Below are 24,409 nucleotides of genomic sequence, written 5' to 3'. Positions count from 1 at the left end.
ATTTTTTCTTTCCCAAGTTTACACTTTATCATGGCAAATAAAAATATAATAAAATACACATTTAATACATATATATACTGAGCTAGTTTCAGCATATGACATATACATAGACTAGAAATAAACTTAAAATGGAAAGATTAATTTGTGAATGCTAAAAGAAATTACTCCTTCAATACATGGCACATAAGGCTTACCATATATTGGATAATAATATTTTGATTTTTTTTTTTTACACAATTTTAACTCTCTACTCTCATCCTTCTTCAATTATTTATTTTAAATTTTTTTAAAGATGTAATATAATGATCTAAGTATATGATTGAATTTGTGAGTTAAAATATGTCAAAAAAAAAAAATCAAAATATTATTATCCTTATATCTTAATCTAGTTTATGATTATCCAGAAATAATATCATATATCATAACCTAGTTCATCATTATCCAGAAATAATATCAATTTGCACCCAATCCGTAATCAAAAAAGCTAAAAATTAAACAGCGAAATTTATTCAAAAACTCCAACTAGGGCAAACATAAATATAAAAATATACAGAAAGAGTTAACTCATGTAAACATTACACTGATTAACAATGTATCTCGAATCATATAGTGTTGCCGTTCTCTAAAAAATTCACTCGACTACATCAAGTTTCTACTAATAATTGTTGACTTCATTAACATGCATGGTTCTGTGACCAAGAGGATCCACATGCATAACAAAATTCCTTCCCACATCTGCAAAAATCAACCCATTGTTAGAACATTGAGTCCAACAAAACAAAAACAAAAACATTCTTAAATTATCACTCTCCAAACAAACAAATGTTGCTTCTTTTCTTAAAATAATGCAGCAAAATCACCAACCTGCAAGAAATATGCGAACATCCTTCATTTTTTTCCACATAGAATCTGCATTTTGGACATCTCCTCCAACTCTTGTTCTTCGCAAGATCCAGCACCTGCAGATCTTCCCTCCCTCTCTCATCATCATTCAATGCGTTAAACTCTCTACAATCTAATCCCGCATGCCATGAAACCTTGCACCGTGCACAGAACAATCTATTACAATGTGGACACTCAGAAATAGTTACCACTTCTTCTTCATCATCACATATCATCATAGCAGAACAATCCTTGAAAGGACAATAAAACTTCTGCGATTCAAGCACCACATTCTCGCAGAGAGCATTTTCCCATCTATCAAACACTTCTTCAGGGATAATCGAACGACAGAACTCAGGCTCTATAACAGCTTTGCATTTTGGTTCGGGACATTTCACCATTGATATATTTTCCTGAATCTTCGCAGCAACATGTCTTCCAATGCAATCTTCGCAAAAAATGTGAGAACAGTTTTGGTTCCTGAACATTTCTTCTCCAGGTTTTGCATCCATGCAAATACCACAGTAGCCATGGGAAGAAGAAGAACATTCACCGATCTCCTTCTGTTTCCCCTTGAGGGTTCTCAAAGGAAGGTCATCGTCATCGTCATCATCATCTAAATCTACATCCACTATAACAACTTGTTTTTCAACCCTAGCACTTAACGTTGTGGAGGAATAGAGCGCTTCTTGTAGCTGTAACTCTTCCGCATATTTCTCATCCGAAATCGGAAACATTTCTTCAGCATCGTGAAGTGCTGAGAAGTAGAAATCGTCGACCACCGAATGAGGATCTTCAGCAGTGGAGGGAAAGTTCGTTGATGAAGATGAAGTTCCCTCCATTCTGTAAAGAATTTTCAGAGGAAAATGATAGCATTGTGTATGATATATGCATTTTTATATGAGGATGGTGATGGAAGAAAGTAGAGGAAATGAAAGCATGGAGAATGCAAAAGGTGAAGCGATAGTGGTGGGTTTTAAATATTTGACCGTTTTGTTTTAAATGATGCAGCAATTGAAATGTTGGAATTTACGTTACTGTGAATGAATGCTACCAAATTTCACATGGTGTAATGTAACCAACACAGGAGAATAAAGCATTAATTCCTTATTTTGTTTTTCAAAACGATTAGATTCTCCGAGGAACATGGTAGTAATTATAGAGTTGGAAAAACGGTTTGGGTTCGTGCTTAAAATTTTTAATCCATTAGTCCATTGGACAAGCCTGTGAATAAGCTCTTTTTCCAAGTTAAAATAATTTTTTTTTACTGTATTATTGAAAGATGAAAATATATAATTATTAATATTTATAAATTAAGTTTCGATTATTAATTTTAATAATTTTCTTTTATATTTAATTATAATAATTATTTTAGTTTATTGGATCGGAGACATTACTATTAATTAAAATTTAAAAGAAATAAAAGTAAAAGGATTAAAAAATTAAAAAAGGTTGGTGGACTAGTCACCTAGGACGAATTAAGATTTGGCTATTTGTTTCGGTCCTAAATTGTAATTTTGAAAATATATTTTAGAATACTCAATCATAAATGTATAGAAAATATACTTCAAATTAGTTATTTCAGAATGTATTTTTGTATTTATTTTTTATTTATGAATTCAAAAATATTTTTCTAAACAATCGATCCAAAATAGAAAAATATTTTTTGGATTTGATGTTCTCGAAAGTATTTTTTAAGTTGAAAATATATTTCAAAACAGTCGATCTAAAAAATATTTTTCTATTTTAGATCTAATATTTGAAAAGATATTTTGGATCTAAAAATATCTTTCATAGCACCTAATTCATAATGTATGTATAAAATAATACATTCTAAATTAGGCATTCCCAAATATATTTACAGATTCAGGAAGGCAAATGGCTGAATTAAGATATTTGTGATATCATGTTTCCAAGAACTTAATCAGTAATTATTAAAATATGATCATCATAATCTCAAGTTAAATCATGTTTTTTATATATTTTTTATACATCGTTTGATTGGAATAATTTACTATTTACAAATTGATTTAGTTATTTGTTAGATCTTATTTTAAAGTAGACACTATAAGAAAATATTTTATTAGTAATCAATTTTAATTATCAAAAGTTGCTAGTCGCTATAGTGACTAATTTTGATATCAATTTACAAAGTAAATAATTATTGGTTAATAAAATAGCCACTATCACTACAAGAGAAGTAATTTTTAAGGGAGGTTATTTTTGGCATTCTCGACAGTTTTAACCTCCACTAAAGGTGTTACCCGCAGTTTGGTTTTCCCCTAGAAAAGTCAGCGTCGTTAACGGATTAACATTATGAATGTTCATCATCTTTATAGATTTATATATTGTTACAGGTTATAGGAAAAAAAGTGTTCACTGCCTTTGCCATCATGGGTGGTGACTATGGCACTGGTGATTGATTGGTGATCTCCTAGCTCTCAAAGGTTGTGAGAACCCTCACAAAAAATCCCATATTTTTTAGGGATCCTAGACAACTACAATTTGAAGCTAATATAATTTGGCAAAATAGACTATGTTTGTGTCCCAACCTTTTTCAAATAATCAAAGGTGGCTGAAGCCAAGCCAGTCAAACAGATTTGTTAACATTCAGTTTAAGTAGTTCATCAAAACCATACTCCAATACCCCTATATCACTTAAAAGTTCACACTAAAGGTAAATACATTTCTTTCTTCAATATTTCAAAGTGTTTCACATTCCAAAAAGGATAATATATTAGATGTAGTGATTAATGATTAAGAAGATTCATTGAACACTTATAAATGAAAAAAAAAGTAAAAAAAGTTATAAAAAAAATATTATGGATGTTGTGAGGGTAAAATGGTGGTATGTGCATCACTACTCTAAAATTAAAGTCATGGAATACCTACTTGGTATCATTTGTCAGGTCATTCATCTTGAATAGCTTATTGTCATAGATGTTGGTGCTTTTTATTTGGTCTTATCTAGACAATTTTCCCACTGCCATAACATTAGTAGTGCTAGCCAACATCTCTGAGATTAAATCTACCTCGTTCTCATAACCAAACTCGTATCCTACATCTGATATATGTTTGACATAAAAAGAAAAATCATGTACAATAACTGTAGACATCATCATTTGCTCATCATACCAACTCTTTGTGGCTTCTTCAAAAAGTGTCATCGGAGGCTCCATCATACCCTGCACATTATTGTCATAATTAAGGTGTCGGTACAATATAAATGAAGAAAAAAGTTCATTTTAAAACACTTACACATTGTTTTGATGTAGAATCAACATGACTACACGCATCTATGACATTACTCACAGTTGTGGTTTTTGTATTCCCATCTCTGAAATTTTGCACAATTGCTTTTGTAAAAGAAGATTTTAGAATTTTAGGATTTGCAAATGGATAAGAATTTGGTGGCAATTTGTCTGAGGATTGACAAAAAGTGAAAGTGGTCGGTGTCAGCTCATTATCAAGAGAAGATACTTCTATTGAACCAGACACTGGTCCAGTCATTGGCTTTATTCACACTTTGAATTGCTGCCTTATGAACGGATATTGATCCATGTAAACGGATGCATAAAATGATTTATATGTTTCATTTAAGCATGCATAAACGAGTGGGTGTAAGTATCATATTATTTGTTACTCGCAACAAATTACAATCATAATTAATTTATATTTTATTAAGTTAAATTGAATTAAAATTAAAATTTAATGTATAATTTATTAGATTTAATTTAATTATAATTAAAATTTAATTTATATTTAATTTCATAATTTTTTTAATAATTTTAATTAAATTTTATTTTAAAAATTTATAATTTTGTTTAAATATTTGTCAACATGGATACATGCAAATTTTTTAAAACCAACTGATAATTTTTAAATAAGTACTTGCACCAGTAATGAATATATCTTTTTGTTATTATGAGTTTGGACGTCCAACTCAATCCGTTATCATCCTAAATATGTATGACATTGAGCATTGAAGTGGATGTTAAGAAAAAGTTTAATAAGATAAGTAATTTATATAAAAATATTTTTGTTCAAAAAACACAGTTTTCCATGTTAGAGAGTGGTTGCAAAATGGGAATCATTAGAGAGATTGATGTTATTAATATTTACATTATGATGACACCAAGAACCAAGTTTCGTACCACTTCTCTATTTCATGAACTTCTTTATGTGTCATACAGTCTATAGTGTTAAAAAAGATTACTTCTCAAGTCCCATTTTCTACTTGTATCGATATGATATTCACCATAAGATCTATAGTTACGAAATGGAATCATTTTTAACCTTGTTTTTTTTTATGTATTTTTTGTAAGTTATTAGACACTTTTAATTTATTAAACATGTTAATTTTTTCTTAATTCTCAGTTTTAATATAGAAACGAGATAAAATTATTTTACTTCGGACACTCTGGAGATAACATAATTCCATTTGTTATATATTGCATATCTTTCGTTGAGCGAAATAATATAAAAATAAAATAGTTTCCTTTGTATTTTATTTATTTTTTCTTTTTTTACTCTTAGCAAGTGTATATTGTTTTTATTAAAGGAAAATCCTTACGGTCTCACCACAAAAACTCTTAAGTAATACATTAGGGAAAAATACGTTTTTGGTCCCTGAAGTTTCACCAAAAATTGTAAATGGTTCCTCACCGAAACTTTCTCACCGTATGGTCCTCATAGTTTTGAAATGAGTGTTATTGGTCCTTCCGTTAGGACGGCGTTACAAAAAATGGTGAGTGGCAAACGGCGTTCCACCTCAGCATGTGAGATGTTGACACGTCTTCACATAAAATGTTGGCACGTGTCATTAATTTTTTATTTTTTAAAAATGTCTGAAATATCAAACGCACCGTTTAACTTGAATGAGTGAAGTAAACGTGAAAGGCAAATGTTTCTGACCTAAGTAAAACACGAGCAGTACTTTACCTAAGTAAAAAACACGAGCAGCACTTTACCTAAGTAAAACACGAACAAAAAGGCAAATGTTTCTGACCACCGTTGTTGCATACTTCAGTCGCGACGACCACCGTGAGGGAGAAGAATCTTGAAAGCGCTGGAGAGAAATTGGTTCTAGGTTGCAGAGAAAGGGGGTTTCGCGTGGTTCTTGAGTCGAAGTGGGAAAGCTTGTTGTCGAAGGGCATTTCGTGTCGTATCTCGTGGTGAAGACGAAGTCAAAGGTATGGGTTTATTCATTTGAGCGACGCATTTTCTTTGGTTTTATTTGATTCATGTACGTTGTTCTATTCTGATTTAGCTATGGTTTGTGTTGGTTGCGATTTGTGTTTATTTTCGTGCATTTAGGGATTCTATTTCTTTCATTTTTCAGAGATGGGTTTTTCGATTGCGTTTTACCACATGGGGAAATTCGAGGCCTTTAAAGGAAGGTTTCTGAGATACAAGGGAGGGGAAGAACATGTGGTCCATGGTCTGGATGCTGATAGGTGGTCATATTTCGAGGCACTGTCCATCTTAAAGGATGAATTTAAATATGACGGAATGGTGAAATTGTGGTGGAAGCCTAAAAGAGGTAGGATGGACAGAGATTTGAGGCCTCTGGTAACAGATAAAGATGCATTGGAATTGTCTGGCTATGCTGAAAACAAAAAAGAAGAGGTCCAGATTTACGTAGAACATGTTGTTAGTACCGCTGAGCCAATTGAGTTTATTGAAGCTGCTGTTGTTAATGATAATGGTGGTCAGGATGAAGCTGCTGTTGTTAATGATAATGGTGGGCATGGTGGAGCTGCTGTTGATGCTGACAGACAGGCTGAGTCAAATGTTGTTGCTGTGGAAGATGTAAATGTGGTTGTTGCTGCTGTGCATGAGGCAAATGTGGCTGCTGTTGTGGATGATGGAAATGTGGCTGCTGCTGCTGTGCATGAGGCAAATGTGGCTGCTGCTGTGGATGATGGAAATGTGGCTTCTGCTGTGAATGATGCAAATGTGGTTGATGTTGTGCATGAGGCAAATGTAGCTGCAGATGTGGATGTGCAAAGTGGTGATGATAGTGCAGTTGAAAATGGGTATGAAGTGTTGGATGAAAGTGAAGAAGAACTTCATAGAGACAGTGATGATGGATTTGGATGCAGTGATACACCACGCAGGAACATAACATATGTTCTTCAAAGGTGGTCCAATATGGGAAAGAGTAGGAGAAAAAGGAAGCGTTCAGCTAGTGCAAGTGCTGATGGTTTTGAAACACCCCAATTTGGTGGAAATCATGACATGGATGCAACATATAGCACAGATGAATTACAAAGCGATGTGGACTGTGAAGGGGAGGAAGTGCATAAGTACCCAATGTTCAAAGCTGATGACGTGGGAAGAGATTTCAAATTCTGCCTGGGAATGGAGTTTTGTTCCCTTAAGGAGTTTAAACAAGCTTTAAAGGAGTATTCTGTGTTGAATGGGAGAGAGGTAATATTTCTTAAAAATGATGATGTTAGAGTTAGGGCTATTTGTAAGAAGAAATGTGGTTTTTTGATTCTGTGTAGTAAAGTTGGAGGCAGCCACACATTTCGGGTCAAAACATTGGTTGATTCACATAGTTGTGGGAGGGTATTTGCGAATAGAAATGCGAACAAAGATTGGGTTTCTAAAGTTGTTGCTAACAAGTACAGAAACGTGGGCAAGATGACTGCAAATGAAATTATAGATGACATAAAGAAGACTTACAGTGTTGGGATTAGTAGGTGGAGGGCTATGAAAGGAAAACAAATTGCCATGGACATTGTAGAAGGGGATGAGGAGAAGCAATATAGCTTGTTGTATGACTATGTTGCAGAGTTGAAAAGAGTGTTTGCTGGTACAACATGCAAGATTAAAATTAATCATCCCCTACCCACCCTGCAGCCACGTTTTGGGTCTTTTTATATGTGTTTAGAGGGGTGCCAGAAAGGTTTCATTGATGGTTGTAGACCATTTATAGGTGTTGATGGTTGTCACCTGAAAAATAGTTATGGAGGGCAGTTGTTAGTAGCTGTAGGGAGGGACCCAAATGACCAATATTTCCCACTTGCCTTCGCAGTGGTGGAAAATGAGTGTAAGGAGACATGGAGATGGTTTCTTAGTCTCTTGTTGGATGACATTAGAGATGTACAAACTAATCGCTGGGTGTTTATTTCAGATCAACAAAAGGTAAATTCTTAAACTACATCTGTTTATTTATGTTCTGCTGTTGTGTATCTAAATTTATGTTCTGTTGTTGTGTATTTAAAGGAGTATTATGTTCTGCTGTTTTTTCCAGGGGCTAATGCAAGTGTTCGACGAAATCCTACATGGGGTGGAGCATAGATTTTGTCTAAGACACTTGTACAACAACTACAAGAAGAAGTTTGGAGGAGGGATTGTAATTAGAAACCTCATGATGGGGGCTGCCAAAGCAACATATTACCAAGGTTGGGAAGCTAAAATGGAAGAGTTGAAGAAGGTAAACCTTGCTGCATATGAGTGGTTAGTTGCTATTCCACGACATTCTTGGTGTAAGCATGCATTTAGTGTATACCCTAGGTGTGATGTGCTTATGAACAACTTATCAGAATCTTTTAACAGCACAATACTTTTAGCTAGGGATAAACCTATTATTACCATGATGGAGTGGATTAGATCATACTTGATAACTAGATTTGCTACTTTAAGAGAAAAGTTTGTTGCATATCCTGGAGTTGTTATGCCTAAACCAAGTAAAAGGCTAGATAGGGAAGTGGAGAAGAGTGGCAATTGGATTGCTGTTTGGAGTGGTGATGCAATTTTTGAAGTTACTCAAGGATTTATTACGGAGAAGTTTGTTGTTGATCTTACAAATCATAGGTGTTCTTGTTATTTTTAGGACTTAGTAGGCATTCCATGTAGACATGCCATTGCCGCTATTAACTACAAGTTAGAACAACCTGAAGACTATGTCCATCGATTTTATAAAAGAGAGGCATATGAAGCTTGTTATGGGCCTCATATTTCACCTATTAATGGACAACAATTATGGCCAAAGACAAATGCAACTCCACTACTGCCTCCTACATACAAAGCTCCTCCAGGGAGGCCCAAGAAACTAAGAAGAAGAGAGGCTGATGAAAATGTTAGTCACTCTAAAGCAGGGAAAAAACCAGTGAAGATGAAGTGCAGTAAGTGTAACCAATACGGCCACAATATCAGAGGTTGTAGAACTACAAAAAAACAGAAGGTAATCTCTGCACCATAATTTATAAACATTTACAGTTAAATTACAAACATTTAACTTCATTCATGCATCTTACTTACAGGGGAAAGGACATCAAAAGAAGAGTAATGCTGGAAGTCATTGTACCCCCAGTGCATCTGGAGCGAGACGAAGCAACAGGTTCAGATCTGCCATAGGGAGCACATCACAACCACCAACTAGAACGGGAGGGCGAAGGCCTAATAAAGAGTGGCAGCCACTGTGGTTTTAGGCTCCCAAGCAAGTTCTAGCAACCCAAGTTGACAGCGCATGTGAGGAACATTTAGAAGACTGTGCTTTTGTTTCAATGATAGTGGATGGTTATTTTTAATTGTAATTTTTGAAAGCTGTGTTTTGGGGCAAGTATTATTAAGTTATAGCCAGCTATGAATCAGCTTTTGTGTGCACTTTATCAGACAAATATGGTCAAGTTGTTTGGACCACTTGTTACCTTTATGACTAAATGACTTGTTTTGTAATATCTTTATCTTTATGACTACTGGTGTTGTTTCAAATTGCAAAAAAATCGAGTTAGTTAATTCTGTAAGCGTTTTCATGTATTAATCTCTATACATGAGATTTATCCCATAGCTTAAAATAACACACAGGTTCATAACAGCGTAGGGACTAAAAAGAATGACTAATAAAGGGCTACTAACAATTTCAAGTTATATCACAATGCCTGCAGACATCTTAATTTAACAGCAAATGACCAATAGTTCATAACATCTTCCTACACACTACCCGTTACAGTTGATCTTCATCACAAAAAAAAACACAAAACATAATAGTGACTGCCCATGATACAAGGAATGCACACATCTTCAATTGACCCATTTTTCTCTCTTCGATCAACTTCTTCTTCAACTTAGCATTCTTCTGCAACACATCTACAAGCATTCTTTCATTAACACAAACACTGTCCTCCTCGTTTTTCTCTATTGGTACTTCCTTTTCAGGTTCAACTTCATCAACCCATTGGAAGAACCTACAATTTCTGTCATTCTGCAGTGAAAAAAAAAATCAATCCAACAAAAATATTTATCCCAAATCAAAACCCTAAACACTCAAAATGACTTTATTACTTACAGCCCAATTTTTACATCTCCAAAAAAATCTCCCATTGTTCTTATGGGTAGTGGCTTTCAAAAGCAACAAAATTTCTCCACATCCGCAAATTCTTGGCACAAATCCAGAACTTCGATTTTGAGAAGATGAAGATGAATTCGTCGAACACTTGGATCCATAACTCCTCCTCATATTGGGAAAGCTTAAACAACAAACCTGGTGCTGGTCGATTTGGGTCCTATCGAATCTCTATTCCACTTCACTTCCACTGCAACTTCGAATCTCTATTCCACTTCACGGTTAATCAATTTCGATTTGGGTCCTGTCGCAGGCTGGTCGTCATCATTCTCTCTTCCGGTGCTGGTCTTCCAATTCAAGCACGGAGGTAAAACAAGGGCAACGAAATGTAGGTTAAAAATTGAAGTTAAACGGTGCGGTTTGATATTTTAGAGATTTTTAAAAAATAAAAAATTAATGACACGTGCCAATGTGAAGACGTGTCAACATCTCACATGCTGAGGTGGAACGCCGTTTGCCACTCACCATTTTTTGTAACGCCGTCCTAACGGAAGGACCAATAACACTTATTTCAAAACTATGAGGACCATACGGTGAGAAAGTTTCGGTGAGGGACCATTTGCAATTTTTGGTGAAACTTCAGGGACCAAAAACGTATTTTTCCCAATACATTATTTACTCTTACCTTGTGTTTGGATGAAGCATTTCAACAATACTGAGAAATTGAAATGCATTATATTTGAATTGCTTGCAATTAAATTCCCTTCCTTTTCTAAATAACTTGTTTGGATAAAGATATTAAAATACCTTACATTTCAATTTCTTGTTTGGATAAAATAATTGAATTTCTTGTGAGATAAAATTTCATTTTATCAATATTTATTTTAGGCTTAATTATGTTTTGAATTCATGATAAATTTGGAAACAGGTCGGTCAGGCTTGTCGGGTCAACGAGTCGGTCATGTCATTGGGCTTGCCCGATACATTTGGGTCGTCAGGCCCGCCTGACACCTCTAGGACATTTGGCTCGCCAAACCCGTGTGGGTCGTCGGGCTTACTCGACCCGTTTGTGTTATCAGGTTAGTCCGATCCGTCAGGATCATCTGGCCAACCCAACCTGTCATGGTTGTCGGGTTTGCCGGGTCTGTTTGGGATTGAATTCAGAGTGTGAGGTTGAGTAAGAAGAATTTCAAATTACACCTTTTTTTAGAGTATTTGAATTTTTTCTAATTTAGCTAATTGAAATACTTCAAAAAAACTGCATGCATTTTAAATTCTTTTTAATTTCTTTATCCAAATAAAGAATTTCATTGCAAAGAATTTCAAATTCTCCAAATAAATGAATCACCCTATTGAATTGTCCCGTCCAAACACACCATTAAGGTACATATCAAATATTTGCGCCATAGGTTTTCTTGATTTCTATGACACATCACCTGCAAATATCTTTTCATATTCAATATATAGGTTTTGTAAGAAAATATACAATAAATATTTTAATTTAATAGGAAATCATTAATATTAGAAATGTTCTTAAAAAATATTATTTTTACATAATAAAGAAAATTAATTAATGAAGGACAAAAATATTTTTTCTCTAAATATATTTACATTCCCGTAAAAAAAAGTTAAATTATTAAGATTAATTAAATAAATAAGGCATGTACTCCGCAGTCACGAGCGAAACGTCGCGTTTAAAAGCGTGGAGAAGAGGAAATGAGCAATGACGATGTTGCGTTTCGCAGTGTTCTTTTTCCCTAAATCGTTTTAGGTTTTCCAGAATTTCTTGTGATTTTTCAACCGTCGCATTCCTCCATTTTCCCGTTTCGGTATATTGCGAAATCAGGTCAGTATCGTCCACCTCTCGAGATTTGGTACGATCTCTCTCTCTCTCTCTCTTAACTATGGAAACGGATTTTTTTAAGTTGTCGATCTATGGATAACTTGCAGCATCTTGTATTGAATTTGAAATTTTACAGAGCACTGAATATTTTTGTGTTTATGGTTGATTAGTTGATTAGTCACTTGCTGGCAACTCATCGTAACCATGTTTTTGAGTGCCCAAATTTCTTTGAATTTTCTTATTCTGGAAATAGAGTTAATCAGTATCGTGAAAACACTATTTCTTAAGTTAAAATTTGATTTTCCGAAATCATTTAGATTATTACATAACATTCTTGCTCTCTGCATCATCATGATATCATTGTCTAAGTAGTTAGTTATCTATAGTGTTCATGTGTCAATGAATTGAGCTTTAGTTCATGTCGTGAATAGATGGAATACAATAATAATAAACGCAATGTTTGAAGGTGGTGGAATAAAACCACAAAACAAATGACTTCTTCAGTACAATTCGACCTGATTCTAATTTTTTTCTCTGTCTGGTAGTGATTCTTGCAAAAGTGGTATTGCAATACCAGATATTTCATTTCAACCAACCACTGAAGCAACTGAAGCAGCCGTAATGGGTATAATTAGGAGTAGCTTCCTTTTCATTGCTGGGACGACTTTTGGGATTTACTTGGTTCAGAATTATCAAATTCCTAATTTGAGGAATCTAGCAGACACTGCCTTGTTACATGCAAAGCAAGTTGAGGAAAAATATCGAAAATCTAAGAAGAAGAGCGATGATGATTAACCATGATTAGAATCATCACCTCCCCTTATTAATCAGGTTCTGATTTTTGTATCTTTTGAATATTTGTCCTGCATTTTATAGATCATAGGATGAGGTACCCTTATTAACTAGAGCACTTAGAAAACACAAATTATGGAAGATCTTTATAGAAGGAAGTTTTCTTTGCATTTACAAACACATTAAATCCAATTTTCACGAGAATTGTTTTCATTCTTCTGTCTTCTGGTTGTAGTGGCATGATGAATATTGAGGGTTGTTGTTGACTTGTTTGTTCTAATCCCTGTAAGTGTAATTAAAGATCTGCTTATATTTGCAATAAAACAGTGTTATTGCACTGTTATTGGTTTATTATAATCAAATATTGTATTTAATGTTCTTGAAAGTCTAAACTAATTCTAAATTAATCTCTTGACGTTAGAACCTCATTGTCATTCCTCAATATATGATTGAATGACTGTTTGTAAATTGTATTAAGAATAGAACTTTATATTCAGCTAGAGTAGTTAAATGTTTTCTTGGCAGATAAAGCATTGGATGATTTTTTCCAAACTGAAAACGTGAAAAAAAAATAGCAAAAAATGTTTTCTCATTTCAAATAAAATGAGGTCCGAGAAAAAAAGAGAGACTATATATATTACTGCCATCTAATAAAAATACAAGAGTATATATTTGACCGTTCTGTTTAATATGTAGCATGAATTGCAACCAATGGAAATGCAAAAAGTCAGTGTTGGAATTTACATAAGTTTGAATGCTAATGAATGTGACATGAATACTGGAATGTAAAGCTTTAATTCCTCTTTCTGTTTCCAAATAGATAAGATACTCTATATTCTAGCAGAAAACTTCGCTTGTGGTTTAGCATATTTGGATCATGACGGATATAGTATTATTAATCAGAGTCCTTTCAGTCTTTTAGATATAAGTTTTCTAACTTGACCTAGTTTTTATGGCCTAAGATTTAAGAGTGATATCATATCTTATTAATGGTTTTTTTTACACCAGTTTTAAGAAAAAATAAGAGAAAGAGCAGGTTTTAAATTAATTACGAATCATAGACCAAGTCGTGTTGGGTTCACCTAAAATCACTTGCAAGCCACATGATTCTGAGCTAAATTTCTGGGAAGTGAAAGTCGTGTTTAGCAGACAAGAAGACTTTGAAGTATTTTGCATTATACTGAAGTTGTGTTTATGCTGAAAAAGTAGTTCTCAGTGCTCACAACTTTCAATTGAATTTTGTAAATTAAAAACCGTGTTCAAGAGGCACGACTTCAAATGGAACATAATTATGTTTAATAATATGTATATATATAATACCTAAGTTTAAACTTTATAAGCATTCATCATTATTAAAATGCGTTTTATAGGTTGAAGAAGGAAGATTGCTAATATAGTTAAATAATGTGAAACGTTCTGTTTAATACAATATGAATTTCCATTGAAACTTACAATAGTAAGTTTAAATGTACTCACCCCGCATGAATTTTGTTTTTGTTAATATTCTCGTATACTGTCTATATTTATTCAGGGATGACAATACAAAGTAAGTCATGTCGCTCGCAGACCCAAAAAGAGTTTGTTTTATTTCTTTAATGCCTTCTATTTTGAATATTACTTTGTATTCCTTTATCATCCACAATTTCTGAACTCAAAGAGTACCTTGTTGTTTCTTTCACAGTAATATGTTCTGTTGTTTTATTTTCACTTGTATTCTCAGGTACAAGACTTCTTTTCTATTTACTCTTTTTTATTATTCTGCAGATTAAATCTAAGTATTGGTGTGGCAGAGATGTTAGTAAAATATTTAATACAAGTCTTAAAAAAAAGGTTAGTCAATATTCAATGGTTGGATAACTTACTAATTTACCTTTTTCTTTACCATTTGACTTTTTAAAGTAATTCAATTTGTTTGACTTTTGTTTTTATTTTTTAAATTATTATTGAAAATTAAGAAATGATTTATTTTCGTTTCTTTCAACTAATTATTTTGACAAAAAAAACTCATATTTAAATGCAATTTTAATATTAGACTTAAAAACAATTTATTACTTTTTATTAGCTTAATCAGATTAATTACATAATCAATAATTATTTTTATTAAAATTTTCTATAAAACTAAACCATATCATTAGTAGGATCGGGCATAATTAATTGAACTGATGTCAATTAAATGTACTACTTTAAACTAAATTTATTGAACTACTTGAAGAAAAACCTGAACTTCAATAATTCAATTTTAAGAAACTAAACTATAATTAGGATACAATTTCTTTAGGTAGATCAATCATGTATGACAATGTATTTTGAAAATTTAAATGTGATTTTTCACCAAAAAAATGACAAACTCACTCGACATATGTTACATATGTTTGATAGTTCAACTTCACCGACACAATCGAAGGAAAAACGAAAACATTATTTTTTTTTCTTATTCTTTAACAAAATTATTAAACAAAAAATAGTTTTTACCAGCATGAATTCTTTAAAACAAAAATACATTTGAAATTTGAAACAATTCAGAATTTCATTCAAAATGACCAATATCTCAAAACCCAACTTTTCATCGTCATCTTCCACCCTATTAATATCTCCAAAAACTTTAAAAGCAATTTCAATTATTATTTTCTAAACACTTTTAAATTATAAAAGTTAGATTATTATTGCATAGTACAACCATATATAATAAAATTAATACAGTTCGGTTTAAAATTAGTGCAATTCAGTTCAAAAATAGTATAATTTGATTCAAAATTAGTGCAGTTTGGATAAAAAAATGGTACCGTTTGTTTCAAGAATAGTATAGTTTGGTTCAAAATTAGTTCAAAAAGAGTATAGTGATTTAAAATTAGTGCAATTTGGATAAAAAACAGTACTATTTGTTTTAAAAATAGTGTAGTTCGGTTCAAAATTAGTTCAATTTAGTTCAAAAAGAGTATAGTGATTTAAAATTAGTGCAATTTAGATAAAAAATAATATCGTTTGTTTCAAGAATAGTGTAGTTCGGTTCAAAATTAGTGTAATTTAGTTAAAAAATAATACAATTTGATTCAAAATTAGTGCAATTTGGTTCAAAAATAGTATAGTTTGATTAAAAAATGGTGCAGTTTGATTCAAAATTAGTATAATTCAATTCAAAAGTAGTGTAGTTCGGTTCAAAAATAGTGCAGCTTGAAAAAACAGTTTTGTTACATAGCAGTTTAGTTTATATTATAGTGCAGTTTAATTCAATTCAATTTTTTAGAACAAAAAATAGTTTAGTTCAGTTTATTTGAACTATCTTTTGCTTCATGCAAACTAATTTTCAATTCACTTTAATTTTTAACAATTCAGTGCATTTCATTAAATTATGCCCAACCCTGACCATTAATAAACATATAACATACTATTGTCATATCCAATGTCATAAATTGGTCCCTTAAGTCAAATATAGGAAAATTAAACAAATAGTTTAGTATTTAAATGGAGAGAGTGTTATATTATCACCTCTAATTAATGACACAAAAATATTTCCACTTAATTTATTTGTGATATCATGATACTATCACTATCATGTAATTAACGAAAAACAAACATTCACACTTGGATATGTTCTAATGTTAAAAAAAAAAAAATCTTGGATCTGACAGCATATTACAAGATGTCAAACAAGAAAGAGAAGAATATGAGAATAGAACAGAAGATGTTTATTGAATGAAAGAAGATCATTACAAAATACCAAACGAGGAGTTTATAAAACAGTGAAGGAAAAAGAAAAAAACTAAACCTACATCAGAACATAAACTAACTATAACAGAAGAAGAGAAAAAATATAAATGCATGTCAAAAACATAATCCACTATTCCTCAAAGAGCCATTACGAGTTTTTTTATGCCATACTCGATGAAAAACATCTTGATCACTACAATTTATACAAAGAATCGGATCTCAATGAAGCTTCTTTCTCTTGCAATACTGTGATTAGATTAAGCTTCAAACTTTCCAAGGAGCACTTGAACTCTTCAAGATCCTCCAAACCCATGTTCTCATGTGAGAGATTCCACCTACAACCAAAACAAGAACTAATGTTTTGTGCTTCCTTCAATTCTTTCAACTGCTTCTGTTTTTCTTTCAACTTATTCTGCACATTCTCATATTCCAGCCTTTGCTTTTCAAGAAACTCTTCATGCTCGTGCTCGCTTGTAACTCTGCATTGTTGGTACACTCTTCCGGTGACGTAGCGGTGGAGGACGGCGGCGGTGGTGGGGTAGCCACAGGAATAGACGTTGCCGTTTTGAGAGGTGATGATATAAGCAGTTTCTACTCTGCATAGAAGAGAAAGTTCAGTGAGTTTGTTGAAAAGCCCTAATTTGCGTTTGGAAAAGGTGACGCATCTTCTGTTTCTCTGTTCAACTTCTTTGATCTCAATCTCTCTCCTTCTTCCTGAATTTGAAGTTGTTCCATCGTTTGCTGCAGAAGGAGGAGCCATTAGAATACTTCAGAAAACAGAGAGGAAAAAGAAACCTTAAAGAATTAATGACTCTGAAACATGAATTGCAAAATGTTTTGGCGGGAGTCCCTTTTATAATGTCCTAATCTTGCAATCTTATCTTTTTCATTGTATTAAACTTTAAAATTTAAATTTAAATAATATACAAATCAAATTCTAAAACAATTCTTTCATTTTATGCCATGTGTAAGTTTTGGTTTTAATAATAATAATAATAATAACTTTAGTTTTGGTGACTTTCAATTGTTAAAAAATTATTCAAATAAAAACAACGGTACCTAAATATTTTGTAAATAAGGATAGTCTGATAATTATATTTGTAAATATTTTTAAAAAATAGTCATCTACTCTAAGAAAAATACGTTGAAATAATATATACCAATATATAAAGAGAATTTTCTCTTCTGTCCCTATTTTATAATGTCTTTTTACAAATAATTATTTATTAAATTTTTAAAATTAACGATTATTTTTACCTATTTTTTATAAAACTGTTTTTTTTTATTCATCAACAATTAATTTATCTATTCATTTTACTTTATCAATTAATTTATGTACTCATTTCACTTTATTTTTAATAAATATAAATTTATTTTATATATTAACTTAATAACATTACATTATTATCACATACTAATATATTATATTTATATTTAAAAAATGCGTACTACATATGTGTTGTATATGTGTATGCTAGTATATATTTAAAGAGAATAAAAATTATAAGTTTATAGATTATGTAATGTGTTGAGAAGGGTACGAGAGAAAGACAAATAATATAGAAAAATAATGAAAAATGATTATGCGGAGAAATATTTGCACATATAATATTTGAAGTGACATTAAATATTTAATTTTATAGAAATAATTAAAAGATTAAAAGGAATTGAAAAAAAAATTCATTATTTCAAATATAATAACTAACTACTTTAATAAGTTTTTCGTAATCATAATGATAAATGTTAATTATATATATATATATATATATATATATATATATATATATATATATATATATTCTTTTAAGTGATATTTAAAATCTTGTAGATTGACGTTTATTTTATTTTATAAATGAATAGTTTAAAATTAAAAGAATTCAAAATTAAATAATATTTTTTTTCTTCAAAAGTAAAATCATTTGGTAGGACTAAGAAAAAGTTATTTTTAAAGTTTTAGATTTTAAAATTTAAAGTTAAATGAAAAAAGAAATGGATATTTTAAGATTTGATATGATTTTAGCTAGAAATATTCAATGAATCTGAGTCATTTCTTTAAATATTTTGTAAGAAAGTTTTATACAGCTTTTATATGGTGTCAGTTACTTGAAAAGGAAGTAAAAAATATATTTTATAAATATAGTTGTATGATTTATTTGCTTAGTTATTTTTTGTTATTTTAAATGCTTTAATAATTTTTTTAAAGTAATTCGTTTTGTACCTCTCTCTACCTTTACTGGTCTCGTGATATTATAAAACTATTTAAAGTAATTCAATCGACTAACATATACTAATTTAAACTATTCAAATATTTAAAACAAATAAATGTTGTGATAATATTTTTATATTTTTTATATAAATATTTGTAAATGAAAGATAATTTTAACCAACTTAGAATTAATATAAATCATCTACTAAGTCAAATTACCCAATACACGTAAAACTATTAATCAAGTAACAAACTTTACAATATTAAGAATCCAAAAAAATCAAATTGGTTACGTCATGTAATATAATTATTCCACTAGATATAATTTTAACCATTCACTTAACTAAGTAGCCAATACAGATAACATAACTAACTAATAGAACAAATCATATATATATATATATATATATATATATATATATATATATATATTAATTATCCATAAATCCATAACGACTGCAAATAAAATATTAGAAGTCAATAATAGTAAAAATAAATATATATCTTTTGAAGAGATCTCAAACCACATAGTATTAATAGAATATAAAAATATCAATTCCCACTTTTATAAATTGATTTTATATAAATATGAGTTAGATTTAATAACAAATATTTTATGCTTTTCTAGTAAACAATAAGTATATCTTTTTGAACTAGAAGACAATAAATTCATTTTCGTCTCTATTGTTTTCTTCGTTAACTTTTTCTTCTTTATGTCTCCCTTCACACCTTTCTTTACCTATTTAAGATTCAGTTCCTCTACTCATTTATTTTCACAATATTTATCTGAAAAATAATAATTTAAAATTGAAAATAACCGCTTGACAACTATATAATAATGATGATAATAATAATAATATTATGAATGGATGATTGATGACTAAATGAAAGAGAAATGTTTCATGGACATTCAAGATATTAATAGACATTTCAACTACAACCTAAAGAGAGGAAAGAAGATAAAAGAAAAAAAAATAATAAATTTTGAAGATCAAGAATTATATTATGATTTTTATATTTTATTTTTATCTTCTATTTTTTGATGTGATTTAATGTGAGTTATTTTTTTTTTTAAAAATAATAGTACATTAATTATGATCCATATTAAACCATGTTAAAAAATGAATGATAAGAATTAAAAAATAAAGTTATAATATCATTATCCTTATAAAATATATGATAAGAGGATAGAAATAAAATAAAAAAATAAAAAAATGTATATTAAGTATTTTTCTTATAAGAATATATATATATATATATATATATATATATATATATATAGTCCAAAATAAAATTATCATTTAATTGTATATTGATGTTTTAGATACCTTTCCAAAGCAATAAATAAGAGTGGCCAGTGTGACTCAGCAAAAATAGGATGTAGTCAAGTCTGTTAACGTTTTCCTTAAAATATTTCTCTTCTGTCACTTTCTCTTCTCTCATCTTCTTCCAAGTTATCCATCATTTTTATTTCAAAAATAAAAATATATAATTGATCTTTATAAAAATTATAAACATTTTATTAAACTGAAATAATAATCTAACTTTTATAAAATCCATTGATAGCAAAATATCTTGATGCCAGTTCATATGAGTGTTTAAAGCTGGGTCCAATATTTATTATTCCTCCAATGAATTTCCTTGTCAAAAACAACACTTCATGTGATAAGATATATACCCATTAATTATGGAAAATTGAAGGGCTAGAAACGGAATTTAAAATCTTATCCTTATCTACCATTTTTCATACATAAACATAAGTACGTCAGGGTATGATAACAACAGCATAGAATATTCATAATAATAATAATTATTATTATTATTTTTTCTTTCCAAAGATCAAACTAAATATAAACTATGGTTAAAAAAATATTGAACAACATGTCACAATCATTCTGTCAAAATTCTCAAAAACAAAGATGAACAGTATAACATGTTTTTCCTTTGCAGGAATCTACAAAAATTATTATTTCCAGTGGTTTTCATTATTCTGATAAGGAAAATTTTCTTCACACTCTAGATTTCAGTCTCTGCATTCGAAGGTCCTTCAGTATAAGACGAGTCTCTTCACGCGCCTCACCGCAACATTGTCTGTAAGAGGCCACCATTTTCTTCGTCGAGCTTTCTAATTCCTTCATCTCATCCAAAACTATTTGTCTGTTTCGACACTCCACGCTGCAGAAACCTTGATCTCCTCTGCACAAACATCATTTCACAAATCAAAAACACAACAACTACGTTAATATCGTGTCTAATTTAACTCCACAAAATTGATTGACATGTTATATATTATATCAGAATAGACTTAAACTCATGTTTCTGGTACCATACATAATTAAACCTCACAAAATCAATTTATAAGATGAATTTTACATCAATTTATGTACCTGTACATGTAAATATCTTTGTCTGGACTGAGGTGTTTATTGCAGAGATTGCAAGTTTTAAGGAAGCAGAAGTCGTGAGGGATGGAATAATGGTTTGGCTTTCTCATTGCAGATTTGAAGAGAACGTTTGATGTGTTGTTTGAGGTGGTGGTGATTTGAGGGAGAAGTCTCAAACCAACGCTGCTACTCTCAAACGATTTCTCATGCTTTCTTCTTTTGTTGACATGCTTCAGTTCTTGTTGGTGTTCAACTTTAAAGGGGCTAATGTTGATGAACTTTGGAAGCATGGTGAGTGGAGAAACGCAGAAGGAAAATGGAGCACACAGAGGAGAAAGAAAAGAAAATGGAAGTGGATGAATCGTTGAAAGGAAGGAATGGCTGATATTTAAAGGAACCATGCCCCACAAAAAGGCACTATCACTCATGTTTTTTTTTTTTACTGTGTAAGGTTTTGTGGCCTTATATAACACGTGTGGGATTAAGTTTCATTAGAATACAAATATTTTTATTTATCTGGGATTGATGCAGCCTTTTACAGCATGTTTTTTGCTTAGGTCAAAAAAGTTGAGAAGAGGGAGCAAAAAATAATGGAGTAGGTGGTGAAAATTATGGCTTGTGTCTATTTCTGGGTTTTGTATTATTGCTTTTATTTGGCCCACAGGGACACGGCCGAAAGATGCTGACAGAGATTTGTTTGTATAATAATAGTTTGCAATTTACACACATGAAACTTGTGCTACAAAAGATGACATGACATAAAGTATATGGTTAAGAAAATTAAGCAAAGATTCCACACATGGCACTGGCTTAGCCTAACACTAAACTTTGGAATCCACCATTGTTGCAGAGTTCTTGATGCAAAAGTAAGAATGGCAGTAGCCACTATTACCATATATCTATGAAAAGAATGTGCCCTATGTATTGATGGAATATTCACAGGTTCTGTCATTAATTTGCATCGTTGAATTAAATCAGTAAAACATTGTTTTACTTAATGAAAAAGAAATTGTCATATGAGAGTGTTAAGGTTGGAAAATTATTGTTTTGTTATAAAAACGTGGATTTAATTGTTTTATTCAAGTTTTATTAAGTTTATTTGTAGTTTAAGTTCAAACACATTTCATTATAGTATTTTAGTTTGTTTATACTATTTGACACATTTTTACTTTAATGTTGTTGAAAAATGTGTTTAAAACTTTAAATAAATTTAAAAATATTTAGTTTAAAGAATTAAATTCACACATTTCCAAATATGAGAAACTAAATTGGTTAAAAATTTTCAAGAGAGACTGATTTCAATTTTCACTAAAATTTGTAAGACCATAAACATATTTAACCCATTAAGTAATAAAGACCATTTTATCTCTTTGTGTGTGGTTGATATAATGAAATGAGAAGTGCATAGGAAAGATCATAGTGATGAATAATGAAATTTGAATCCATGCATAAAGTGAAGTGGTTGTTCATAAGATCCGTAAGGATGAAGAAATTAAACAAAATTATATCTCATCCAGTCGTGTGAAACCAATCTATTTAAGAAGGATCAGATTCATGTGTTTTGTTAAAATTCATCATCAATTTAAAATCATTAAAATTAAGACTTTGTTTCATTTTTAGGCGGAATAACAGTGACATGCTTTTCTTTACGGAGTTTAAGTGAGTTATTTAGCTTCTTTAATTAACATAGGAGCTTGTTATGGCATTACTTAAAAAAAGAGATTTTATAACTTCAAAAAGGACATTTTGTAACCCATGTAATATGCACATATATATTACAAAAATGATACAAACACAATATCATATAAAGTAAATTCTACGTGTTACTATTTCAAGATTTATGATTTTGTAAGTATTTTACAATATTACACATTTTGCATATTTTACATCGATTTAAATGAAGACCGATGTAACATTTATGTCAATATTAGGCACATTTTAAATTACAACAGTTCACTTTGAACCCATAGGCTTGTTATAATATCATCATTTCACACTGGTGTGTGTTTTTAGTTTTTATTTTATTTTATTTGTTATAGCATCTTATTTTTGTTTAAGAGTTAATGGATACATTACATTATTTATTATAATATTGTATTAGTAATAAGTTATTTTCTTAATTCACTCTATTATTCGTATTCACTGTAATGATTTAAATTAATTTTTTGACATTCAAACACAACCTTTTCGCAATTTTAATTCTATTTATATCTTTAAAGGTCAGTGATTAATTAAGGAGTTTGATATAAAAAATTAATACATTAAATGTTTTCTATTTTTCGTAATAGGTTTCTTTTTCTATGATTACGATGTAATCTTATTATAAGTTTAATGCGATTCTCCCATAGTTTTTTTATTATTTTAATAAAATTTTCATGCCAATTATATTTATTATAAATTTATTTGGAATATTGATTGTTGAGATATTTTCAGAGTTCATTGAATTTTGTGAGAATCCCAATTTTTTTTGGTAACCAATTTTTCTATGTAAACCTAACTCTCTTTCCCTACTCCCAAAAAAAAAACGTTTCTTCTATTTTTAAGTTCTGAATTGATTTCCATTCTTTCTGAATAACTAATACTGTTATAATTATTTATGCAAATAACTCTATCAAAATTGTCAATCAATCTCTCTTAGACACTACAAGAAAAAGTGGTATTATTTATTGTAAAAATTCGTAAGTAACACATAAAATTCGTAAGTAAAATTGATTTATCTATGGATTACATATAGACAAAAATCCGTAGGTAAACTAGTCATAGATAAATTACATACGAATTTATCCATAAATAATTACATACGAACAAATCCTAAGTAATTACGAACGAATTTATCAGTAGGTAATTTACCTACTGATATATCCGTATGTAATGTTGATATATCCTTTTGTTCATATTGATTTTTGTTCTACTTAATACAATCATGAACATATTAAAAAATTTCATAAAATTTAAAATAAGACCCATTCAAATGCACACAACTTACAATATGTAATTAAAAATATCAAATGTAACATACAATGTTCATATTTAAATTTATCAATAATGTTAAAAATCCAAAGATTAATACATTCAACCATATGATTCACTAGTGGATTTTAGAGTTTTTATATCGCAGTATATGCCTCGGTTCCTGCATACCCGCTGCATATAAACATGCGGTGGCATTTTTGTAATTAAATGCACCTTTTATGCCTCGGTTGTTATACTAACCGAGGTATATAGCTTAAAAAAATTGCGAATTCGCGCTGTTTACAAAATTTGAAATTTTTTAACTGCTTTTATGCCTCGGTTACCAC

General features: G+C 30.4%; 3 protein-coding genes and 1 long non-coding RNA gene across 4 annotated transcripts; 1 reads left to right on the top strand and 3 right to left on the bottom strand.

Moving 5' to 3' along the window:
- Window positions 1-674: 674 nt before the first annotated feature.
- Window positions 675-1,724, bottom strand: LOC114165641 (probable E3 ubiquitin-protein ligase RNF144A-A). Its single transcript, XM_028050215.1, has 2 exons — window positions 865-1,724; window positions 675-735 (listed from the first exon to the last, which is right to left on the bottom strand). Exons 1-2 carry the CDS (start codon window positions 1,722-1,724, stop codon window positions 675-677), a joined length of 921 nt encoding a protein of 306 aa, XP_027906016.1.
- Window positions 1,725-11,860: 10,136 nt separating this feature from the next.
- On the top strand, window positions 11,861-13,186 carry LOC114166061. Its single transcript, XR_003599845.1, has 2 exons — window positions 11,861-12,023; window positions 12,566-13,186. It is a non-coding gene; the product is annotated as an uncharacterized LOC114166061 (long non-coding RNA).
- Window positions 13,187-15,953: 2,767 nt separating this feature from the next.
- Window positions 15,954-17,402, bottom strand: LOC114166060 (MADS-box protein AGL42-like). Its single transcript, XM_028050713.1, has one exon. The coding sequence runs from the start codon at window positions 17,278-17,280 to the stop codon at window positions 16,714-16,716; it is 567 nt and encodes a 188-aa protein (XP_027906514.1). The 5' UTR covers window positions 17,281-17,402; the 3' UTR covers window positions 15,954-16,713.
- Window positions 17,403-20,610: 3,208 nt separating this feature from the next.
- On the bottom strand, window positions 20,611-21,553 carry LOC114166492 (FCS-Like Zinc finger 17-like). Its single transcript, XM_028051232.1, has 2 exons — window positions 21,114-21,553; window positions 20,611-20,922 (listed from the first exon to the last, which is right to left on the bottom strand). Exons 1-2 carry the CDS (start codon window positions 21,536-21,538, stop codon window positions 20,736-20,738), a joined length of 612 nt encoding a protein of 203 aa, XP_027907033.1. The 5' UTR covers window positions 21,539-21,553; the 3' UTR covers window positions 20,611-20,735.
- Between the last annotated feature and the right edge of the window lie 2,856 nt (window positions 21,554-24,409).

This window comes from Vigna unguiculata, chromosome 10, assembly GCF_004118075.2.
Source record: "Vigna unguiculata cultivar IT97K-499-35 chromosome 10, ASM411807v1, whole genome shotgun sequence".
Lineage (NCBI taxonomy): Eukaryota > Viridiplantae > Streptophyta > Magnoliopsida > Fabales > Fabaceae > Vigna > Vigna unguiculata.
The sequence above is the reverse complement of the archived record's forward strand: the minus strand, read 5'-3'. Positions and strand labels throughout refer to the sequence as shown.

Bases quoted from the DNA above. Each gene is read 5' to 3' on its own strand.
- LOC114165641 (XM_028050215.1), bottom strand. From the start codon at position 1,724: ATGGAGGGAACTTCATCTTCATCAACGAACTTTCCCTCCACTGCTGAA. The intron at 736-864 runs GTTGGTGATTTT...TGATTTTTGCAG, and splicing joins TGTTCGCATATTTCTTGCAG to ATGTGGGAAGGAATTTTGTT.
- LOC114166492 (XM_028051232.1), bottom strand. From the start codon at position 21,538: ATGAGTGATAGTGCCTTTTTGTGGGGCATGGTTCCTTTAAATATCAGC. The intron at 20,923-21,113 runs GTACATAAATTG...ATGTTTGTGCAG, and splicing joins AAAGATATTTACATGTACAG to AGGAGATCAAGGTTTCTGCA.
- LOC114166060 (XM_028050713.1), bottom strand. From the start codon at position 17,280: ATGGCTCCTCCTTCTGCAGCAAACGATGGAACAACTTCAAATTCAGGA.